This window comes from Tachysurus fulvidraco, chromosome 22 (genome assembly GCF_022655615.1).
Source record: "Tachysurus fulvidraco isolate hzauxx_2018 chromosome 22, HZAU_PFXX_2.0, whole genome shotgun sequence".
Classification (NCBI taxonomy): Eukaryota; Metazoa; Chordata; class Actinopteri; order Siluriformes; family Bagridae; genus Tachysurus; species Tachysurus fulvidraco.
The window spans coordinates 17,802,411-17,824,910 of record NC_062539.1 but is presented as its reverse complement, the minus strand read 5'-3'; the positions used below and the strand labels follow the sequence as shown (position 1 = coordinate 17,824,910).

The window sequence follows — 22,500 nt, the reverse complement described above, 5'->3', positions numbered from 1 at the left end:
GAAATGTATTAACATGTCATCGTTACAGCTCTTCTGCTGCTCTGTAGGTTGGAATTCATTACAGTTCAGAAAACAGCTCACAGGGAAATGTATCAGAAGGGTCACGTTCTCCTCAGAACGTTGTGAGCGTTAGCGAGGCTAAACTCTTCCTGTCAGTATCTGCTTTTATTTGGTGTAAACAAATGTCTTAAGGTGGATCGTTTTGTAAAACCTAAAGCTAAATAAAACACGTTATCTTTGGAATTATGAAGTTAATATGGAAATGTGAGCAAATGCTGTGATGTGCTGAAACAGTCAGTCATTCATTCATTTCCTACCGCTTATCCGAACTTCTCGGGTCACGGGGAGCCTGTGCCTATCTCGGGCGTCATCGGGCATCGAGGCAGGATACACCCTGGACGGAGTGCCAACCCATCACAGGGCACACACACACTCTCATTCACACACACACACACACACACTACGGACAATTTCCCAGAGATGCCAATCAACCTACCATGCATGTCTTTGGACCGGGGGAGGAAACCGGAGTACCCGGAGGAAACCCCCGAGGCACGGGGAGAACATGCAAACTCCACACACACGAGGCGGAGGCGGGAATCGAACCCACAACCCTGGAGGTGTGAGGTGAACGTGCTAATCAAAGCCATCGTGTCCCCCTGCGCTGAAACAGTGACGTATAATTACTATACCGACATACTCGTATTTTACAGCAACTTATTTTTATGTCCCAAATGTCCACAGAAAAACAGACATCAGTGCTTTAGCAGTTTTAGCAGTTAGCACCCACAGTAACCAGAAATATAAATGATCTCCTTTATTTTGCTCACAAATCCTTGTCAGTCTGAAGTCCAGGTCGTTCCTCCGTGGCTTGTGGTCGGCCGATCGTTACGTCTCGTCTCCGACCCGATGCCTGTAACATGAGGTCTTGTGCTATGGCTATAGTTAGAGTTTATTAGTCTATCAGCAAAGTGCAGGGTTTTTATTTATGAGTTTATTCATGGTTCTTCTGGTTCCTTCATGAGTTACGAGACTCATTCGAACCCTTCGTGCTACAAGTAAACTGTCTAAGCTCAAGAAGCCACTTCTTACCTTCATAAGGGGTCCAAGCACTTGAGCTCGTTTTGATTCTTTACTTACTTTTTTTTTGGTTCATTGGAATTCTGATGCCTTGTGTTGTTGTTGTTGTTGTTGTTTATATTTTTATCCGTTCTAAAGTTTTAAGAGCCCTAACATTATGTAAAAGACATTTTTTGGGTCCAAACATCACATTGTTTGGGAATCGTGGAACCAAACACTAAAGTTTCAGGTTCCCACATCAGGTGAGAAGTTATTTTATTGCTAAAAGGTGTCTCAAAAACCATAAAATATTAATTCGATGTCAAGTCTACAAGTTCTGGGAGCTTTAGAACCTGTCAGACTCTTATTTATTTATTTATTTATTTATTTATTTATTTTCTACACCATCCCCACCTTCATGGAGGAGCCTGGTGGCTTGTGGACTCCACCCACTTTGGCGTGTTGTACTTGGCATTTCTCAGTGTGTCTCAGTGTGTCTCAGTGTGAAGTGCCTGCTGCTCCATCCAGTGATTGCTACCTTGTAGTCAGATCTTTCTGGTAAAACGCTTCTGGTTAAAAATACAAATGGAGAAGAGAAACACTCCCTCACAGCCTCCCTGCATGACACCATGTCTGTCCCGTACTTATACATTATAGATATTTTTTGCTAAAAGTGAAACAATAGAAGTGAAAATTATGTTTAAACTGCTGATCGGCGGTTGTGCTGAAGTTAGCTTTCTATTTGTGTGCTACAAAGACAACAAAGACGGTTTACAGGTTATTTAAGGTTTAGAAGTCATCTGGTAAGACCAGAGTCACTGGTGTTTGTGTTTGTGCTGTCTGTCTGTCTGTCTGTCCGTCTGTGTCTGTCCGTCTGTGTCTGTCCGTCTGTGTCTGTCCGTCTCTGTCTGTCCGTCTGTGTCTGTCCGTCTGTGTCTGTCCGTCTGTGTCTGTCTGTGTCCGTCTGTGTCTGTCCGTCTGTGTCTGTGTGTCTGTCTGTGTCTGTGTGTCTGTCTGCCTGTCTCTGTCTGTGTGTCTCTGTGTCTGTCTGTGTGTGTGTCTGTGTGTGTGTCTGTGTGTGTGTCTGTGTGTGTGTCTGTGTGTGTGTCTGTGTGTGTGTCTGTGTGTGTGTCTGTCTGTCTGTCTGTCTGTCTGTCTGTCTGTCTGTCTGTCTGTCTGTCTGTGTGTGTCTGTCTGTCTGTGTGTGTCTGTCTGTCTGTCTGTCTGTGTGTGTCTGTCTGTCTGTGTGTGTCTGTCTGTCTGTCTGTGTGTGTCTGTCTGTCTGTCTGTGTGTGTCTGTCTGTCTGTCTGTGTGTGTCTGTCTGTCTGTCTGTGTGTGTCTGTCTGTCTGTGTGTGTCTGTCTGTCTGTGTCTGTCTGTCTGTGTGTGTCTGTCTGTCTGTGTCTGTGTCTGTGTGTCTGTCTGTTTGTGTGTCTGTCTGTGTGTCTGTCTGTGTGTCTGTCTGTGTGTCTGTCTGTGTGTCTGTCTGTCTGTGTGTCTGTCTGCGTGTCTGTCTATCTTTTGAGTTTTGGTGCTTGTTTCACTACCTAGTAGCTTTGGCTTTAGCTTTGGTATAAAACACACGCTGGATTTCTCGAACAAAACCTACATTTGTCAGATTTGGCAAATTGCTGTGGATTTCAGTTTAGAAACATTGGACATTGTCTGAAAGCAGGTTTATAGAATATAAGAGATGTATTTAATATTTTCGAGTTATATTTACATTTATTTGTATTTTTCCCTTTTTGAGCTCATGTTATGGGAAAACCATCACTTTCATCTCGGGCCATCTACAACGAAATGCTCATTATTAGTGTAATATAAACACGTCATGTTTCGTTCCTTAAATATTTCATGATACTAAAATACCTTTTTTACCTTTTATTAATGTTTTAATAGTGTAAATAGATCAGTGTCTTACTTTATAGAGAATAATGTACTAGTTGTGTGACGTGTGATTGGACACGACGGGCGTATTAGTCTGACCAAAGAGACTAAAGAGATTCGCCTTCGGTGGCTGCGTTACTCGTTTACTCGATATGACACTTCCGGTTTGAGTGAAACCTTTATATATTAATGTAGTACATGAATGATGAATATTATTTATCTGTAGTGGATGTTTTTAGAGGGAAATAAAATCTGTTTAATTTTTCTAAGACTCATTAGTGTAACTTTGGCTGTTAAGAGTTTTTAGTCATTTACAAAGTTATTAGTCTTCTCCTTTTTTGGTAAAGACATTTTAAAAGATTTAAGCCTTCGGGAATAAGGTGATTACGGGATGATGCAATTGGTTGCATAATATGCTTTATAACAATATGCTTTATAACAATATGCTTTATAAGAATGCTCTCATTATCAGTGGCTATTAAATGAGGGTTTAAGCAGTGATCACACACACACACACACACACACACACACACACACACACACACAACGTTATCTGACACTGCTGGAACGTCATCTTTGGTCGCGATGCCACCAAATAGGCCAATGTGACATGCCACCGATCTCAAGTCAGGATAAAGAACTGCAATTTTTTGTCGCTGACTGTGAAGGCTGTTGGACACTGAACAAGGACGGCCTGGACATAAGACATGAAGTCTTCTCATTAGAAATAGTTATTGAGCAGTACTAATGATCTCCTCAGGAGATAAGTATCGTTAAAGACCCGACTACACGCTAGTCTGCTGGTCTGACACACAGGGACACTCAACACCGTCACTACATGCAAAAATGTAAACGTTTGTCATTTGACATTTAATTTCACACATGAAGTCTTTTGACAGGGGACATGGTGACTTAGTGGGTAGCACGTTCTCCTCACACCTCCAGGGTCGGGGGTTCGATTCCCACCTCTGCCTTGTGTGTGTGGAGTTTGCATGTTCTCCCCGTGCCTCGGGGGTTTCCTCCGGGTACTCCGGTTTCCTCCCCCGTTGCAAAGACATGCATGGTAGGTTGATTGGCATCTCTGGAAAATTGTCCGTAGTGTGTGTGTGTGTGAGTGAATGAGAGTGTGTGTGTGTGCCCTGTGATGGGTTGGCACTCCGTCCAGGGTGTATCCTGCCTCGATGCCCGATGACGCCTGAGAAGTTCGGATAAGCGGTAGGAAATGAACGAATGAAAAGTCTTTGACATGAACCTGTCCGGTTTAGTTCTGTCGGTCTCTAATCGATTAGCTTTAGCTATGAACATGAACGCAGCCCAGACCTTCACCGCTTCCTCTCTCGTAACATTAGCCGAGATCTACTGCTTCCACTGCTATGATTTTGGAGACCCGGAAATGCCTGTAAGCTCATAAAGAAGAGCCCTTATTATAAGAACACACTCTATAAATATCTTCCAGCCTGGTTCTCATGGCCCAGGGAGATCTTCATGGTGAACCAGCAGGGCTCCCATCGTCCAGGCTGTGCTCTTTGATGGCCGTACTGCCGAATCACACCAATGTTCTCCGATATAAACAGACACGGACACTCGGTGTCAGGTCGGTGAGCTCCACACAAACGTTTAACTGGATGTTTTACCGCAATATATTTAGTCGCAGGAACATAATTATAGTTTACGTCTAACCAGGAATGTGATGAGCAACAGAAAGTGTTGCTGCTTCTGCTTCAGATGATTATGGTATAAATATTTAGATGAGTTGTAATTATTAGTTCTGAGTGTAGCTTTGCCCCTCGATTCCTCTTCCCTCCCCCCCATCACCATCTACCCCGCTGAGCCGGTGTAAGTCACTCGATGTTTATTAAACCAGATTAAAATGAATCGTGCGGAATGCGGATAAACGCCGCGGTGTGAGAGCCGTACAAACGATCAGAATGGGCTTAAAATGTAATCCTCCATGTTTCTGTGGTTCCTACACCACGATGTTCACGTCTCAGGCGAGGGGTTCAGACCACCAACTTTCACATGCTCCTTGAAGTGAACAGTAACCACGTCCGTTCTGCCGTCACTCACATCAGAGAATTAGTCTCTAATCTCCAGTCTGTTGGTTTTTCAGGGTCAGAAACGTCATGGTCGTGGTGGTGAATGTTGAAAGGAATCAGTCATACAGATGAAATGACTCCTGCGTTTTATTAACCAGGAACCAGAGGACAGAAGGAGATGTTAAATGACGTTCATGTTTTCTAATTGTGTGTGTGTGTGTCTGTGTGTGCGCGTGTTAGTCTGTGTGTGTGCGCGTGTGAGTCTGTGTGTGTGCGCGTGTGAGTCTGTGTGTGTGCGCGTGTGAGTCTGTGTGTGTGCGCGTGTGAGTCTGTGTGTGTGCATGTGAGTCTGTGTGTGTGCGCGCGTGAGTCTGTGTGTGTGCGCGCGTGAGTCTGTGTGTGCGCGCGTGAGTCTGTGTGTGTGCGCGCGTGAGTCTGTGTGCGTGCGCGTGTGAGTCTGTGTGCGTGCGCGTGTGAGTCTGTGTGCGTGCGCGTGTGAGTCTGTGTGCGTGCGCGTGTGAGTCTGTGTGCGTGCGCGTGTGAGTCTGTGTGCGTGCGTGTGTGAGTCTGTGTGCGCACGTGTGAGTCTGTGTGCGCGCGTGTGAGTCTGTGTGTGTGCGTGAGTCTGTGTGCGTGAGTCTGTGTGCGCGCGTGTGAGTCTGTGTGCGTGCGTGTGAGTCTGTGTGCGTGCGTGAGTCTGTGTGCGCGCGTGTGAGTCTGTGTGAGTCTGTGTGCGCGCGTGTGAGTCTGTGTGTGCGCGTGTGAGTCTGTGTGTGCGCGTGTGAGTCTGTGTGTGCGCGTGTGAGTCTGTGTGTGCGCGTGTGAGTCTGTGTGTGCGCGTGTGAGTCTGTGTGTGCGCGTGTGAGTCTGTGTGTGCGCGTGTGAGTCTGTGTGTGCGCGCGTGTGAGTCTGTGTGTGCGCGCGTGTGAGTCTGTGTGTGTGCGCGTGTGAGTCTGTGTGTGTGCGCGTGTGAGTCTGTGTGTGTGTGCGCGTGTGAGTCTGTGTGTGTGCGCGTGTGAGTCTGTGTGAGTCTGTGCGCGTGTGAGTCTGTGTGAGTCTGTGCGCGTGTGAGTCTGTGCGCGCGTGTGAGTCTGTGTGTGCGCGTGTGAGTCTGTGTGTGCGCGTGTGAGTCTGTGTGTGCGCGTGTGAGTCTGTGTGTGCGCGCGTGTGAGTCTGTGTGTGTGCGCGTGTGAGTCTGTGTGTGCGCGTGTGAGTCTGTGTGTGCGCGTGTGAGTCTGTGTGTGCGCGTGTGAGTCTGTGTGTGCGCGTGTGAGTCTGTGTGTGTGCGCGTGTGAGTCTGTGTGCGCGCGTGTGAGTCTGTGTGCGCGCGTGTGAGTCTGTGTGCGCGCGTGTGAGTCTGTGTGCGCGCGTGTGAGTCTGTGTGTGCGCGTGTGAGTCTGTGTGCGCGCGTGTGAGTCTGTGTGTGCGCGTGTGAGTCTGTGTGTGCGCGCGTGAGTCTGTGTGTGTGCGTGTGAGTTTGCGCGCGTGTGAGTGTGCGCGCGTGCGCGTGCGAGTCTGTGTGCGTGTGTGAGTGCGTGCGAGTCTGTGTGTGCGCGTGTGAGTCTGTGTGTGCGCGTGTGAGTCTGTGTGTGCGCGTGTGAGTCTGTGTGTGCGCGCGTGAGTCTGTGTGTGCGCGCGTGAGTCTGTGTGTGCGCGCGTGAGTCTGTGTGTGCGCGCGTGAGTCTGTGTGTGTGCGCGTGAGTCTGTGTGTGTGCGCGTGAGCCTGTGTGTGTGCGCGTGAGTCTGTGTGTGTGCGTGTGAGTGTGCGCGCGTGTGAGTCTGTGTGCGTGCGCGTGTGAGTCTGTGTGCGTGCGTGTGAGTCTGTGTGAGTCTGTGTGCGTGCGTGTGAGTCTGTGTGCGTGCGTGAGTCTGTGTGCGTGCGTGTGAGTCTGTGTGAGTCTGTGCGCACGTGTGAGTCTGTGTGAGTCTGTGTGCGCGCGTGTGTGCGTGTGCATCTGTGTGCACGCGTGTGTGCGTGTGCGTTTGTGTGTGTGTGTGTCTGTGTGTGTGTCTGTGTGTGTGTGTGTGTGTGTGTGTGTGTGCATGCCTGTGTGTGTGTGCATGCCTGTGTGTGTGCATGCCTGTGTGTGTGTGTGTCTGTGTGTGTGTGTCTGTGTGTGTCTGTGTGTGTGCATCTGTGTCTGTGTGTGTGCATGCCTGTGTGTGTGTGTGCATGCCTGTGTGTGTGTGTGCATGCCTGTGTGTGTGTGTGCATGCCTGTGTGTGTGTGTGAATGCCTGTGTGTGTGTGTGCATGCCTGTGTGTGTGTGTGCATGCCTGTGTGTCTGTGTGTGTGTGCATGCCTGTGTGTGTGTGTGCATGCCTGTGTGTGTGTGTGCATGCCTGTGTGTGTGTGTGAATGACTGTGTGTCTGTGTGTGTGTGAGTCTGTGTCTGTGTGTGCATGCCTGTGTGTGTGTGTGCGTGTGTCTGTGTCTGTGTGTGTCTGTGTGTGTCTGTGTGTGTCTGTGTGTGTCTGTGTGTGTCTGTGTGTGTGTGTGTGTGTGTGTTACATGAATACATCCCTCCCATGTCTGAGTGTATAAACTAGTTTTGAAGTTAAAGTGGATCATTTTTACTTTATTGTATTTATATAAACTATAAATTGTGTCATTATAACTGAGCTCTTCATCCTGTTCCTGTAAGTGTGCACCAACCCTCAGTGTGTCAGTGACAGTGAAATAAAACCCACAGCCTTGTCACCATGTGCAATTATTTACAGCACGAATGTGTACAAACCTGTCATTTAGGCAAAGCGACACACTGACCAGTAAAGCAGTTATTACACCAGCCAGAGTTCTGTCTGAAGTAGAGGCTCATCTCATGTGTGCTCATAACCTGTCACTTCTCAGGACAGGAAGTAAAACTTAAGGCCTGGACATGACACTATTTAGTTACACTAATGCATAATTCAGTGGTAAAGTGTGTGTGGGGGTGTGTGTGTGTGTGTGTGTGTGTGCTACTGTGTGTTATATTCCCTAGACCCGCCATGTGCTTTTCATTGTTAGATCAAAGGCGAGACCCGAGGCCCCTGTTTTTTCTAAATTGGGGGGTGTCTGTGTGTGTGTGTGTGTGTGTGTGTGTGTGTGTCTGTGTGTGTGTGTGTCTGTGTGTGTGTGTGTGTGTGTCTGTGTGTGTCTGTGTGTGTGTGTGTGTGTGTGTGTGTGTGTGTGTGTGTGTGTCCTTTCTTCCGGGCAAACAGCTCTGCCCTTAGATCAGTTGACACACAGACACGCCTAGCACAATTTCCACCTTTGTGTAACAAACACTAGTGCTCTAGATCTCATCTCTCTCTCCCTCTCTCTCTCTCTCTTGCTCTCTCATCTCTCTCCACTCTCTCTCTCTCTCTCTCTCTCTCTCTCTCTCCCTCTCTCATCTCTCCACTCTCTCTTCCTCTCTCCCCCTCTCTCTCTCATCTCTCTCCACTCTCTCTCTCTCCACTCTCTCTCTCCCTCTCTCTCCCTCTCACACCCACAGAGGTGTGTTTTTGTTCTGACTGTCAGTCTGATGCTGTGCTCCGTTGTCTTCAGCCATGTGACCCATCAGTAAACTGGTGTGTTTTCACGCCGGTTGTCACGACGAAGGACGTGGAGGAAAATGTCCTGTTACGTTAAAGCAATTTCTGTTGAGTTTATGTTTATATTAAAGAGCTCATATTAATATGGTCTAATTTTCCTAGTAAAGTAAACGTGTGACTGTTTATAGGCGCTATAACACGGGCGTCAAAAACGGATGGGTTCTGTGGATGTTTCAGAGCATTTATATGTAAATATAAAGACATAAAATTGTCGTGTGATTGTTTAGTAGCTAGAGATTACAGGACCTGGCACAATTCTGTAGAATAAGATGAATAAAACCTTCAGCTTGTGCTGCTCACAGCCCCGTTGGGTTTTATTCCTATTCTTATTAAATGCAACATTAATTATTTAAGATTCATTAAAGTGCAGGTTTGGGGTTCGGTTTGAGTCGATGGGATATTAATGCATTAAAAGGTTCGTCTTCTTTAATCGGATCAGATCTCGACTGCATGAACTTCCTGATTAGAAGAATTTCCATAGAAATGCCGGAGTCGCTGAGCTCTTTATCTGAAGCCAGTGTGTGATGTGATGTTGCTCGGGATGAAAGCGTGCTCCATCCAGTCTACTGCTGATCTCTGATGGAATGTGACTGCTGGCGAATCTCCGGTGAAGGGACTCGGAGCTGACGGGGTGGAAGATATTTTACACATGAAGAGAAGGTGGGATTGATGCGAAGACACTCGACCGTGTGAAATGTCGAGACGCTACGATTTCTCCACTGAGCAGAGCTGTGAGCGAACGGTCAGGTCGAGAGAGTGAGCGGCTTCAGCGAGACCTTACGCGATCGCTCACGGTTATTGTGGTGTTTGTGTCACACCCTGTTTTGTGTCACACCCTGTTTTGTGTCACACCCTATAGTTACGATATGTTTTTTTAATAATTAACTAAATGAAGGTTTGGGGGCACGGTGGCTTAGCGGTTAGCACGTTCGCCTCACACCTCCAGGGTCGGGGGTTCGATTCCCGCCTCCGCCTTGTGTGTGTGGAGTTTGCATGTTCTCCCCGGCCTCGGGGGTTTCCTCCGGGTACTCCGGTTTCCTCCCCCGGTCCAAAGACATGCATGGTAGGTTGATTGGCATCTCTGGAAAATTGTCCGTAGTGTGTGTGTGTGTGAGTGAATGAGAGTGTGTGTGTGCCCTGTGATGGGTTGGCACTCCGTCCAGGGTGTATCCTGCCTCGATGCCCGATGACACCTGAGATAGGCACAGGGTCCCCGTGACCCGAGTAGATCGGATCCGTGCCCTCACTAATAGCGTTATGTTCATTGTAATTCCGTACACATAACTAGGAGCTCATAAGATACAGTTATTGCTCCTATTATTGCTGCATCCTGAGAATTCCTCATTTGTATTTTCTACATGAGATCACACACTTCCTAGATACGTCTACACTAAAGCACATTCCACCATAACACTCCATCTCCAAGTCCTGGGAAGGTTGTGTGTTCCGTTCCTCCCCAGGAGCTTGAAACCCCTCATCGCCGTATTAGATTATTTTGATTTACTAGAGAATGTGAGCTGAATACGATCTCCCGACCTCCGAACTTATTTTATGAGCGATCTGGAATAACAACACGTGGTTCCATGGTTCAAAAAAAAAAAGAACCTGTTTAAGATCTATTTTCATTATGGAAGGGAAAAAAACCACACCAGTCGATTGCTCGTCATTTACGACGAATGATATCTCAAGACTTTCACCTCTCAAAATAAACCTGGGTTTGGTGAGTCACTGCCCAGGTCAACCACCACCAGGATCTGGAGAAGTACTTCACGTGGGTCTTCACCGGACTCGTCATGCCACCCACGTTAGGCGTCTATACTAGACGGCGCTAATTATGCTTCTCACGTTTAGCTAAAAGGATGCACCAAATAAATCCAATGCAGACTGGAGGAACTTCATCTTGTGCCAAATTAGGATGAATTCAAGCAAGAGCAAGATTGTTTGTTTGGGTTTGTTACGAAGACTGCCGACTCCATCTGGAACCATAACTGAGATCTGGAAACATGACCCCATGGTCTCTATTTGAACAGTTTTACGTACTCGTCTTACTTTGTGAGAATTATGAGAGATGTTTAAGATCAAGCTCGAGCTGCATTAAGTACGATTTGTGGGGAAAATGTGTTCCTTAATTGTTTGGAGCTGAATGGATTGATATGGAATGATTTCTATTACTCATGGACCAAAAAACTCCACCACCAAACTTCTAGTGCTTGAAAGTGATGTCCTGTAACGACGTTCTCATAAAGATTTATAAGGATGGTTAGATGGAGTTTCTAAAAAATTAGCCACAAAAAGGAAAATCCAAACCATGAAAAATTGTTCCAAAGAAACGTCCGACTTCGACAGTCTGTGCTTCTTCTCCATACTAACAATGATGAGCGGGTGTGATGCTTAAAGAGCGCTTAGTCTCATCTGTCTGCTGGGATCAAGTGAGGGTTCTCCAAGGCTTAAGACAGAGCTGTTAGAACAGGCAGGTCTACATGATCATCAGCGTGGTATCAACATGCTCCTGGGTGCTCAGATCATGAGTGGATATCTGAGACGCCTCACCGAACGCATCGCGTCTCCGACCGATCATCTGATTTCATATTGTTTCTGCTGGAGGAAGGACTGAAGCTTCATGTCAGAGAACACATCATACAGTTCACTGTTTACATGCAGAGGCTTTAGATTAAATGTTATTCATTTCATAAATTAATAAATATTACGTTAGTAGTCTGTATCTGTTATAATATTAAACTAGATGTTGATGTTGGCTTTGACGATGCAAGTATTCGCAAAGGCCGCTGCTTTTTGGAGGCGAGTGGACAGAAAGATAGGGTGCCAAAACATTTGGAGGCAAGTGGAGACGAGCATGTGACATCATCCGAATACTCCTGAGGAAGTTTCCCTCATTGGGCTGAGTGTTTTGATATGTCACATGTCCATGTTGTAAAAAGTGTTTTGATTTTGCATATTTTGGGGGCGGGGCTGTGGGACAACCTAAAGTCCAGTCGATACACCAATATAAACCTTTGTACAGAGTCTCACCCTAAAGGAGCTGGCCGAGTTTGGTGTAGAGAGTTCGAAAGCTTCAGAGTTATAAACCTCCAAAGTTTATAATGGTCCATGGGGAAAAAGGCCACTTTGAGACCCGGTACTGAAAGTACCGGTACTCGGATCGCTTAGAAAAGTCATAGCGACAAACTTCAGATCAGCGTCTACAACATATCCTAATTTGGTGCATGTAGCTCGAAAGCCCTAGGAGGAGTTACTCTTGGTAAATTTTTGTCTAAGCTTAAATATTAAAACAGAATGTTGGCGTCTACAAAGCGACATAATAAAGTGTCAAATTTCTATTTATTAATAAATTAAGTTTGACATTTTTACCCAAACATCAGAATAATACGTGCGATTATTTATGTGACGTAAAAAAAAGATCTAATTTCTTTAAAACCGCATTCGCACTCAGATGACAAAGTGTGGATTAGCATTAGCTCGCCTCTGCATCCGCACGTTCTGATTCGAGGGGTTTCCTCCGGGGAATTTCAGTTTTCTCCACAGTGTCTCAAACATTCTGAGGCTCGTCTCTTTTAAAGGAGAGAAAAAAAAACGGATAGCATGCCGTAGAGAACAGATCTACTGTCTCCACTCCCGTCTGTAGACACCGAGTCGCTTTATATTTGCATGAAGACAAAGTCGTCTCAGTCTTGTCGTCGCTGTGTAGTTGTGAACGTAGCGATCGTCGTGTTTTATTTTGTAAAGTAGACAAAGCGCGCTAACAGTCTCGCTAACTAGCGCGCTAACAGTCTCACACATGACCTTTAGCGTACTAATTACTGAACAGTATGAATCCAGATCTGTTGAAATGTCATTCAGTAAGAGAAGGTCAACCCTGACTACTGTATATTAAGCTAATATCTGACCCTGATAATATATGTAATGTCCCTGTAGTGGTCACGTTTCCCGGCCAAATCGGCAGCTATTCTAACGCACGTTAGTGATGTTGACGTCGCTGTAATCTCTCCACCTCCCCGGTATTGATGTGCTAAGCAGGATCGCAGGCCTGAAAGTCTGAAGCATTAATTGATCATGTGCCTTAGAAGTCTTCAGAGTCCAGACTGTGATTTATTTTTCTTCTTCTCAGAAGCTCATGATGATTAAGGATCATGATCCTGAGCTGGTGAATTGAGCTCTACTCCAGCGCTAACCCGGAGGGAAGCCGTACGCGTGATTAATGCATTTCCTTGTTGAATAAATGCTAGCATGCCTGACTGGGTGTGTCAAAACACTGACTCAACACTGACTCGTCTCACTTAAACAAACCGCATCCCAAGCCAACGAAGCTTATGAGCTTAATACGTGAGTAGCGTCCATTTTGTAGTCACTTATGAAGGAATACGCAACAGAAATATTCACTGGCAGAACTGATGTATGATCGTGACTTCTGAACGTTAGTTAGTTTAGCTTTCCCGAAATGATCTGTATTGTACGTTGTTAAAGCAATTAGACTCCGCAGATTTGTAATACTTACGATCTGTTATATTGGCGACGGAGCGATCGAGCACAGATCTCCGGTACGCTCCCGTACCCGAGGATTCACCGACTCGCATCCGTTCTGTCGTAGCGTAAATAACGAAAGAAAGAAAAAATAATACATCCAGCAATTTTGGACGCAACAATCACAAAACAACTGACTATACAGTAAGCCTCAGCCAATGAATTTTAAAGAATTGATTATTTTGAACGTAAATAAGCCGCACATGTCTGTAAGCCGTAGGTGCCTACAGGTACACTGAAACTAATTAACTTTACACGGGCTTTAACGAAACACAGCTTGTACCAAACAATAAAAAATCAGCAGTAAACAGTAGCCTACCAAGAAAGTCATCGGTCACCATCTTCCTCCTATAAGGACAAGAAGTAGGACGTGTTAATATAGGATCAGCTTTCCAGCGCTGGAGAGAACTGAAGGAGCAGGAAGTTGGCCACATATTCACAGGTTGGAGTTTCCCGAGTCAATAACTCCTGAGCTAAACGCTGTTACTACACAAATAACACCTCTTTTCTATCGTAGTGATGTAGAGAGGCAGCTACAACCGCGTTTTGTGTAGTAACAGCGTTTCTTCGCTTTGTTCTTTGTTTTTATCCTCCATGTCGATGTTAAAACCGCTTTCTGCTAACGTCACACACGCGCGCACTGAACACTCTCTCCGCCCATTTCGACAAGCCCCGCCCCTTTCTGCTCATTGGCTACACGTTTGTTTTGATTTTTAGTTTGTCGTCCCGACTCAGTTTTCTGAAGCGTTTCTCAAACATCGGAGACCGCACCTTTAACCCGTTCGACACTTTCATCGGTCTAACGAAAGCTTCATGCCGCCAAAAAACTGAGTACGTCACAGAATTTTTGGAAGAAAAAAAAAATTTAAAATCCATATATTAGCCGCGTCATTGTTTAAGCCACAAGGTTCAAAGCTTGGGGAAAAAAGTTGCGGCTTCTAGTCCAGATAATACGGTAATAGATTAATTCAGTTTTGTAATCGAGCTTTTGAAGCGTTTTTTGTGAACTGGAGAACTCGGTTATCTTTTTTTTTTTTAACTTGAGCATGAAGATGTATCCGAATCTCCTCGTTATCAAACTGGCTCGTTATCAGGAATCATCTTCCTCATTGAGGCTTGATGGGGTTTGGTCTCCTCCTAGACAGCCTCATCTCCACCTTCCTTATCCTAAAGCTGGTATTTCCTGAAGACAATTATACTTGCAGTGGGGCAAGTTTGCTCCCTTCCTGCCCTGAGACCATAAGCATTCTGCCATTCTTTCTCTCTCTCTCTATTTCTCCCTCTCTCTCTTTCTCTCTCTACCTCTTTCTGTATTGCTTTTTTTTTTTTACCTCTACATTTTTTAGATCTTTACAGCAGTAAGTGTTCTGGTCCCACATTACAAATCCTGTGTATGTGTGTGTGTGTGTGTGTGTGTGTGTGTGTGTGTGTGTGTGTGTGTGAGTCTCTTTCTCTCCTCTGAGGTCATTTTGCCCGCCGCCGGTCGAGTGTGTGTGTGAATGTGTGAGCATCAGCAGTCTGCAGCATGGTAAGTGGCTAAAGGCATCCGTCTGTAATACCGTTCGATCCGGCTTTGGGTTGTTAATGCAGAATTAGATGCGTCTGTTTGTTACCGCTAGAATCAGATGGTCACGTTGGTTAACACGTAGCTTTGGTGAGCGCGATGTACGTTTTTTTTTTTTTTTTAAATCAGCCTTCGCTAGTAGATAATAGTGTGTCTCATGTCACAGGTGGTAACGTAAAGGAGAGACGACTATTATTCTTTGGCTCAACACAGGTTTTATTGGTCCTGCAGGTGTGTGTGGGTTTGTGTGAAACTGCAGATGTTAGACAGATGTGCCTGACTGTGTGCGTGTCTATATGTATTACATTACCGGCTTCGTGCAGCAGGAGAAAAAAAACAAACAGAACATAATTAATATACATCTCAAAATACATCCCTAAAGAAAAGGATTTCAATAAATGTTTATTTTTTTTAAATAATGTAACCACATATAACTCCTCCCATTTATTATCTATACTTAAAATCAACCGTGTACGAATATGCTTCACTAAATGCAGAAAGGTTCTTATGGCTTCTAACTGACGTGTCGCTTCGTAGCAACGTTAGCTAGCTAACTATGTTATGGGATTACGGGGAAGTAGAACATGCTAAATTAGCTAAATTGAACTAGTTCGTTTTTCTCTACCCCGATTTTAAAGACACGGAATTTCTTCTCTGGAAAGACTTTGTTCATGAGGGGAAACTCGAGAGACTACAGTTGCACAAATAACCACTCTGTACGACCGTGGTGAGAAGAAACGCATCTCAGAATAGCACAGAGTTATGTTAGTACACACTAGAGGTCTTCACGGGTCCGCTTAGACCCGAAAACCCCGAGGTCCGACCCGAGACCCGAGCGGGTTCGGGTCTAAAAGTTTCACGTGTGCCTCGGGCACGGGTCGGTATAATAATAGCGGCGTCGGGTCTCGGGTAATTTAAAACGAATGTGTTTTTACCGAACGGACCCGAGAAGACCCGAACTACTGTATCTCGTGTGTGTGCCTCGACTCGAGTCCTTTTCCAACCACTCCTCTGTTTGCCAAGACCGCTTGCGACATGTGGCTGGCGACGTGTGGCTGGTGGTAAGCAAATTTTCATTGAAACAGACCTGTCAATCAATTTTCAATCCACGCTGTAGCGGTTACTTTAGTGTAGAGTTACACAACATTCGGGTCCAGTCGGGGTAAAAAAAAAATAGCCGTCGGGTCGGACTCGAGTCTGATTTTTCCGGGTTTGTCTCGGGTCGGGTCTTTCTTTAAAAAAAAAAAATTATGCACGTCGGATTCGGGTAAAAAGTTATTCGGGTCACTTCGGGTCGGGTCCATTTCTTTAGACCCGTAGACAGGAGATGACCTGTAGTCTGAAACCCCTCTGCATCCCAATGCCTACTGTATATCTAACACCCCATGTGCCAATCTGATGCTAATGACGATAAACTATTATATTTCAGATGCTTTGCCAGATAAGAGATACTGTACAGTTGTAAAGCGTCTAACCGAAGTTTTGTTTCATTTGCGATTCATAAGAAAACTTCAGGAATGTAATCCGACCCACACCGAGGCTTTAAACCCGGAGATAAAACAAGATGCTACCTGTAAAGAATTAATGTTTCTCAAGGTCTGAAGCGAAGTCTGTTCCATCGCTGTCGTCGTCGGGATTTGCGATAACTCTGCGTTTGTCATCTTCTGACGCATTTCAGGACGATTCCCAAGTTCACGTTTCTCACAACGAAACAAAGATCCATGTGAACTGACCTTCTCTAAACATCTCTTAATTTCTGAAGTGTCGTTTATGGTGTTTCTTATGGTGATGAGACATTTCATCATATCTGAGTGATGCAGCAGCAATTTAGTTCTTTAGTCGGTTCTTCTCTCGTCTCGCGATCCGTACACACTTCTCAGGCTTATATAAAAGATTCCAACATTAAAGCTTTATCTCGCCGTCAGATCCGTCGTGCTCGTCATCTCGCAGATCGATACCTTGTGTACTTTTTTCGGCATCGTCGGAACTTGTGTAATGTGTTAATAATTTAATTACGAATGAAATGCAAACAGTTTCACTCACATCCACATGCGGAACGTCTGGAAATGTTTCCGGAGCGAACGACACTCGGAGAGAGAGAGAGACAGAGAGAGATCGGCGGAAATAGGGGTTTGTGTGCGTAATTGTGTTTGTCGTCTTATCTTAGCATTTGTTCCATGCGTTATCTGTCTTTTGAAAGTGTACGTGGTTGTGGATGGAGCTTCACTGTGATTATGGGATCTCTCCTTGCTCCATCACTTTATCTATATCTGAATATGTGTGCAGTTTCCACCCACGGATGCGTTTAGGGAACTACAGCCACCCACCACCATCCTACTGGGTTTTATATATGCTGTAGTGTGCATGTGTGTGTGTGTGTACTACAACACTTGTTCCTACATGCCCCAGCTCTGGAATATTGGTGAAACTTGTGGGTTGTGGGTGGAGGAGAAAAAGGTAAAGGCCAAAACACCAGCCTTTAGACAGAAGGCGAAACCGATCCGAAGGTAAATATAACAGACTTGAAATAACAAAACTATTCCTGTGACTGAAACCACAATCTGTTCACTACTAATGTGTTAGTATTTGAATAGTACATAAGGAATAATACACACGCTAATAACGCACATGAATAAGCTCTTGTAGGACAATAATGAACAACAGGGTGGTGTGAAGGTTTCATCGCATGTCTAATAACAGCATCAAGACTACAACAGTGTATATCTGAGATGCGCCGAATGTGATAACGTCCATGAATCACTTAACTTAAAATCAATAGTAACTCACTTACTGTACTACATTCTTTATTTTTATTTTTTTTTTACTTTCTCATAAAAATACAACAAAATCCAAAGGTCCAAAGACATGCATGGTAGGTTGATTGGCATCTCTGGAAAATTGTCCGTAGTGTGTGTGTGTGTGTGTGAGTGAATGAGAGTGTGTGTGTGCCCTGTGATGGGTCGGCACTCCGTCCAGGGTGTATCCTGCCTCGATGCCCGATGACGCCTGAGATAGGCACAGGCTCCCCGTGACCAGAGAAGTTCGGATAAAGAGGTAGAAGATGAATGAATGAATGAATGAATGAATGAATGCTTGTCACGTCATCAGCAGCTAATGTAGCTTAGCGTCAACAAACTAAACAACACTTTAAAAACCTTTTTTTCTTCCAGTTTGTCTGCCTTTACACAAGCCTTACATTAGCGAAATCTAAAAAAGATGCTAGCTATTACTGACTTTAATAAATAGTTTGTTTAAAACATCATAAAAGATGGAACACCACACGAAGTTGTCAGTTGTAGACTGAATTACAAGGGAATGACTGCAAGTGTATGTACTTATTCTGCATGTGGTTATACACACACACACACACACACACACACACACACACACACACACACACACACAGAGCCAAACAGCAGTATAGTAAGCAGTGAAGCCCATCATCCATAACAGGAGCTAAAGGCTTCTACACTAATCATTACATCTCGCAGTAGTTATTGATCAGTTCTGTTTCCTGTCAGCATTTCATGTCTGCATTACTGTAAAAGGTTTGTTTTAGGAGGCACTGATTATAGCGAACAGAACGCGGCGTAGGTTCGAGCGGCCGAGCGGCCGGGTCCTGTTCCCGGCGAACGACCGCTTTGAAAAACACAGTCGACTTGAATAAGGAAAAGGAGTGAAGCTTAGCGGTCATTTATAATGTCATTCACTTCTATCTGTTTTTGAGTAGATGTTGTGTTACAGTTACAAACAAATAAGTGACTGACAAGTTTCATAGAGAAGTGAAGAACGTTTACGAATATGAAGACAGTCAGACTCCGATTTCTGCGTACGGACCGTACGTCTGTATGTTTACACCTTTTTAGACCTGATATCATTTCCATATAGAAACTCGATGACGGTTTCATTTCCGTGTATGAATGAATTCACAGATGTTTTTGTGTGGGAGCTGTAGATGGATCTTACTCTAACTTTTGTCTAACATTTTGGCACGGTGGCTTAGTGGTTAGCACGTTCGCCTCACACCTACAGGGTCGGGGTTTCGATTCCCGCCTCCACCTCGTGTGTGTGGAGTTTGCATGTTCTCCCTGTGCCTCGGGGGTTTCCTCCGGGTACTCCGGTTTCCTCCCCCGGTCCAAAGACATGCATGGTAGGTTGATTGGCATCTCTGGAAAATTGTCCATAGTGTGTGAGTGTGTGAGTGAATGAGAGTGTGTGTGTGTGTACCCTGTGATGGGTTGGCACTCCGTCCAGTGTGTATCCTGCCTCGATGCCCGATGATGCCCTGAGATAGGCACAGGCACCCCGTGACCCGAGAAGGTCAGATAAGTGCATTACCCTAACCCCTAACCCCTAACACTGGTCACTTTGGGTACAGATTGGCATTGTGAGGAAAATATAAAACCTGAAAATAGAACAACATTGTTATAAAGATCAATATTCAAGTTGTTTTGATATTTTTACAGTAGAAATTTCTTTAAATTAATTAATTAAATTTATTAACATTAAATTAAAGAACTAAAATCCGTCCTCATGCTGATATCACAAGCCATATTGATCTGACTTGCTTTTTAAGGAACTTTGGTGTTTCTGGCAACCTAGAATGCTTCTGCCGTCATGCAGGGACATGGAGACATGCGTTCAAAGGCCAAAATCAGATCGCTCTGTCGAGCATGCCACAGTTGTTATGTCTAATTCTATTGTTTTCTTCAGTAGAGCCTGCAGTCATTATTTTGCTCCCTAAAGCTCCACTGTTCATTGTTCCTGCATGAACAGAAATTCCACCTTTACTGTAACTTTAGGCCCATTGAAAAGCAATAGACAGAATAATCCCTGGTTTCCTTTGGAACCCTACAGACGATGAAAGTGAGAGTTCAGCCGTGTGAATGGCTCGGTTCCTGTTCATTCTTCTAAACGGCTTATTACAGATTCCCCTCCATCCTGTCATTTTATTTGAATGCCACACATTTAAGGGCATACTACTGGGTGCAATTACTTATATCACAACATTCTTTTGTGTGTAGCTCGGCTAGCCGTGCGTTTGGTAGCCGTCCAAGTCTCCATAAGGCCGTGTTTGCTTTAGCAATGCCTTCAAACTTGGATACGACCAAAATAGCATAAAATAAGAGAATTAATATCTTTTCACCACACATAAGTTTCAGAGGACGTTATTGCACTCGGGTGCTGGGATCTGGAGGCTTTTTATCAGCCCATGATTTATTTATTTATTTATTTATTTATTTATTTATTTTTGTCCCACTAATCACTTTTATAATGAGTCTTATTTTAGTTTTTCTCATAATATATTTGCATTTCTTCCTCCGGGGTATTAAAGGAGCAGTTTTTTTTAGTCATCTACTTAGATAATAAAAGTAGGAGTTCTGAGTTTCGTTTAACTTTTAAATATCAATTTAAGAATTCCTTAAATATTTGTTTATATATTTGTTATTTTCAGTAAGCTGGTAGTAGATTAAAAGTTTAGGGTCTTATTACTCAGTATTAAAGGTGAGTGGTGAGACAAAAAACTCCAAACTCATGTGTTGTGAGCTGACTGACATCTCTAAATTGTGCCTTGTGATGGACAAGCATCCTGTTCAGGTTCGGTCCCTGTGCCGTGCCCCCTGAGTCCCTGTGCCATGCCCTCGAGTCCCTGTGTCGTGCCCCCCAGTCCCTGTGCCGTGCCCTTGAGTCCCTGTGCCGTGCCCCCTGAGTCCCTGTGCCGTGCCCCCTGAGTCCCTGCGCTGTGCCCCCTGAGTCCCTGTGCCATGCCCCCCAGTCCCTGTGCCGTGCCCTCGAGTCCCTGTGCTGTGCCATCGAGTCCCTGCGCCGTGGCCCCCAGTCCCTGTGCCGTGCCCCCCCAGTCCCTGTGCCGTGCCCCCCCAGTCCCTGTCCCTGCGCCGTGCCCTCGAGTCCTTGCGCCGTGCCCTCGAGTCCCTGCGCCGTGCCCCCTGAGTCCCTGTGCCGTGCCCCCTGAGTCCCTGTGCCGTGCCCCCCGAGTCCCTGTGCCGTGCCCCCCGAGTCCCTGTGCCGTGCCCCCCGAGTCCCTGTGCCGTGCCCCCCGAGTCCCTGTGCCGTGCCCCCCGAGTCCCTGTGCCGTGCCCCCCGAGTCCCTGTGCCGTGCCCCCCGAGTCCCTGTGCCGTGCCCCCCGAGTCCCTGTGCCGTGCCCCCCCAGTCCCTGTGCCGTGCCCCCCGAGTCCCTGTGCCGTGCCCCCCGAGTCCCTGTGCCGTGCCCCCCGAGTCCCTGTGCCGTGCCCTCGAGTCCCTGTGCCGTGCCATCGAGTCCCTGCGCCGTGCCCTCGAGTCCCTGCGCCGTGCCCCCCAGACCCTGCGCCGTGCCCTCGAGTCCCTGCGCCGTGCCCTCGAGTCCCTGCGCCGTGTCCCCCCAGTCCCTGTGCCGTGTCCCCCCAGTCCCTGTGCCGTGCCCCCCCAGTCCCTGTGCCGTGCCCCCCCAGTCCCTGTGGCGTGGCCCCCCAGTCCCTGTGCCGTGCCCTCGAGTCCCTGCGCCGTGCCCCCCAGACCCTGTGCCGTGCCCTCGAGTCCCTGTGCCGTGCCCTCGAGTCCCTGCGCCGTGTCCCCCCAGTCCCTGTGCCGTGCCCCCCCCGTCCCTGTGCCGTGCCCCCCCAGTCCCTGTGCCGTGCCCCCCCAGTCCCTGTGCCGTGCCCTCGAGTCCCTGTGCCGTGCCCCCTGAGTCCCTGTCCCTGCGCCGTGCCCCCGAGTCCCTGCGCCGTGCCCCCCCAGTCCCTGCACTGTGCCCCCCAGTGCCTGTGCTGTGCCCTCGAGTCCCTGCGCTGTCCCCCCCCCCATATCCCCTGGTATAGAACAGTGATACAGTGTAGGACACGGGTTCAGAAAATGGATGGATGACTCTTTCCCAGAAAATCAAGCACATGCATGAGCTCTATCTTGATTATTACAGGTTTACACTACAAATCTCACCAGAGTGACACATTGAGTGATCAGCAGTTAGTTATTGTGCAGTAAGAATGGAAAGGAAGACTGTTTAGTAAAGCGTACAGCCTGCAGCACAGGCCTGAGGTAACCACACATCACTCCGAGACTCCACACGGAGAAGTGCTTCATCAGCAGACCTCATACCATCTCGGAATCCAAGGGAAGTCCAAAAGCTCCTGAGCTACTTTCAACAGGAACATTAAACCGGCACAATTAGTAGGAACTTTAAGTGAATGGGGACAGGAAGCAGAGGAAGTGTTTGTTCTCAGTCTGAGGCTCCTAGTGAGGCTGTCGATGATAACCAAGTAGCAAATATGTGGGAAGTGGGACAACAATGCTTTCAGACGTCGAATGCACACCGGTGTTTTCCGCCGAATCCGTCGTTAAAAGGACCTCGTGTTTATTTGCAGAGCATTTCTGCCAAACTGCATGATGTATGGCCGCTTATTTCTATTGTACACATTGTAATCTGCAGAAAAATGACTAGTGTGAAGGAAAAAAGGAGGAAAAGAGTCATTAGGTTCACTGAGGTGATGTATGTATGAACACCGAGGGAAACTGTTCCACTGCTACATCATGTAACATGTAACACACTCTAGTGCTGTGTGTGTGTGTGTCTGTGTGTGTGTCTGTGTGTGTGTCTGTGTGTGTGTGTCTGTGTGTGTGTGTCTGTGTGTGTGTGTCTGTGTGTGTGTGTCTGTGTGTGTGTGTCTCTGTGTCTGTGTCTGTGTGTGTCTGTGTGTGTGTCTGTGTGTGTGTCTGTGTGTGTGTGTCTGTGTGTGTGTCTGTGTGTGTGTGTGTCTGTGTGTGTGTGTGTGTCTGTGTGTGTGTGTGTGTGTCTGTGTGTGTGTGTGTCTGTGTGTGTGTGTGTCTGTCTGTGTGTGTGT

General features: G+C 46.4%; 1 protein-coding gene across 8 annotated transcripts in view; it reads left to right on the top strand.

Annotated features, from left to right (window-relative positions):
* The window catches only part of septin4b (septin 4b), a 54,250-nt gene that overhangs the window by 8,661 nt on the left and 23,089 nt on the right, over positions 1-22,500 (top strand). Inside the window, exon 1 of one of the 8 annotated variants that reach the window (XM_047806149.1) lies at positions 14,576-14,625. The exons of the other annotated variants lie outside the window; for them this stretch is intronic. Within the exon in view, the coding sequence (XP_047662105.1) occupies positions 14,623-14,625 (3 nt within the window). The 5' untranslated portion in view covers positions 14,576-14,622. Of the gene's footprint in view, positions 1-14,575; positions 14,626-22,500 lie in introns of those variants that run through there. 8 annotated transcript variants of the gene reach the window in all.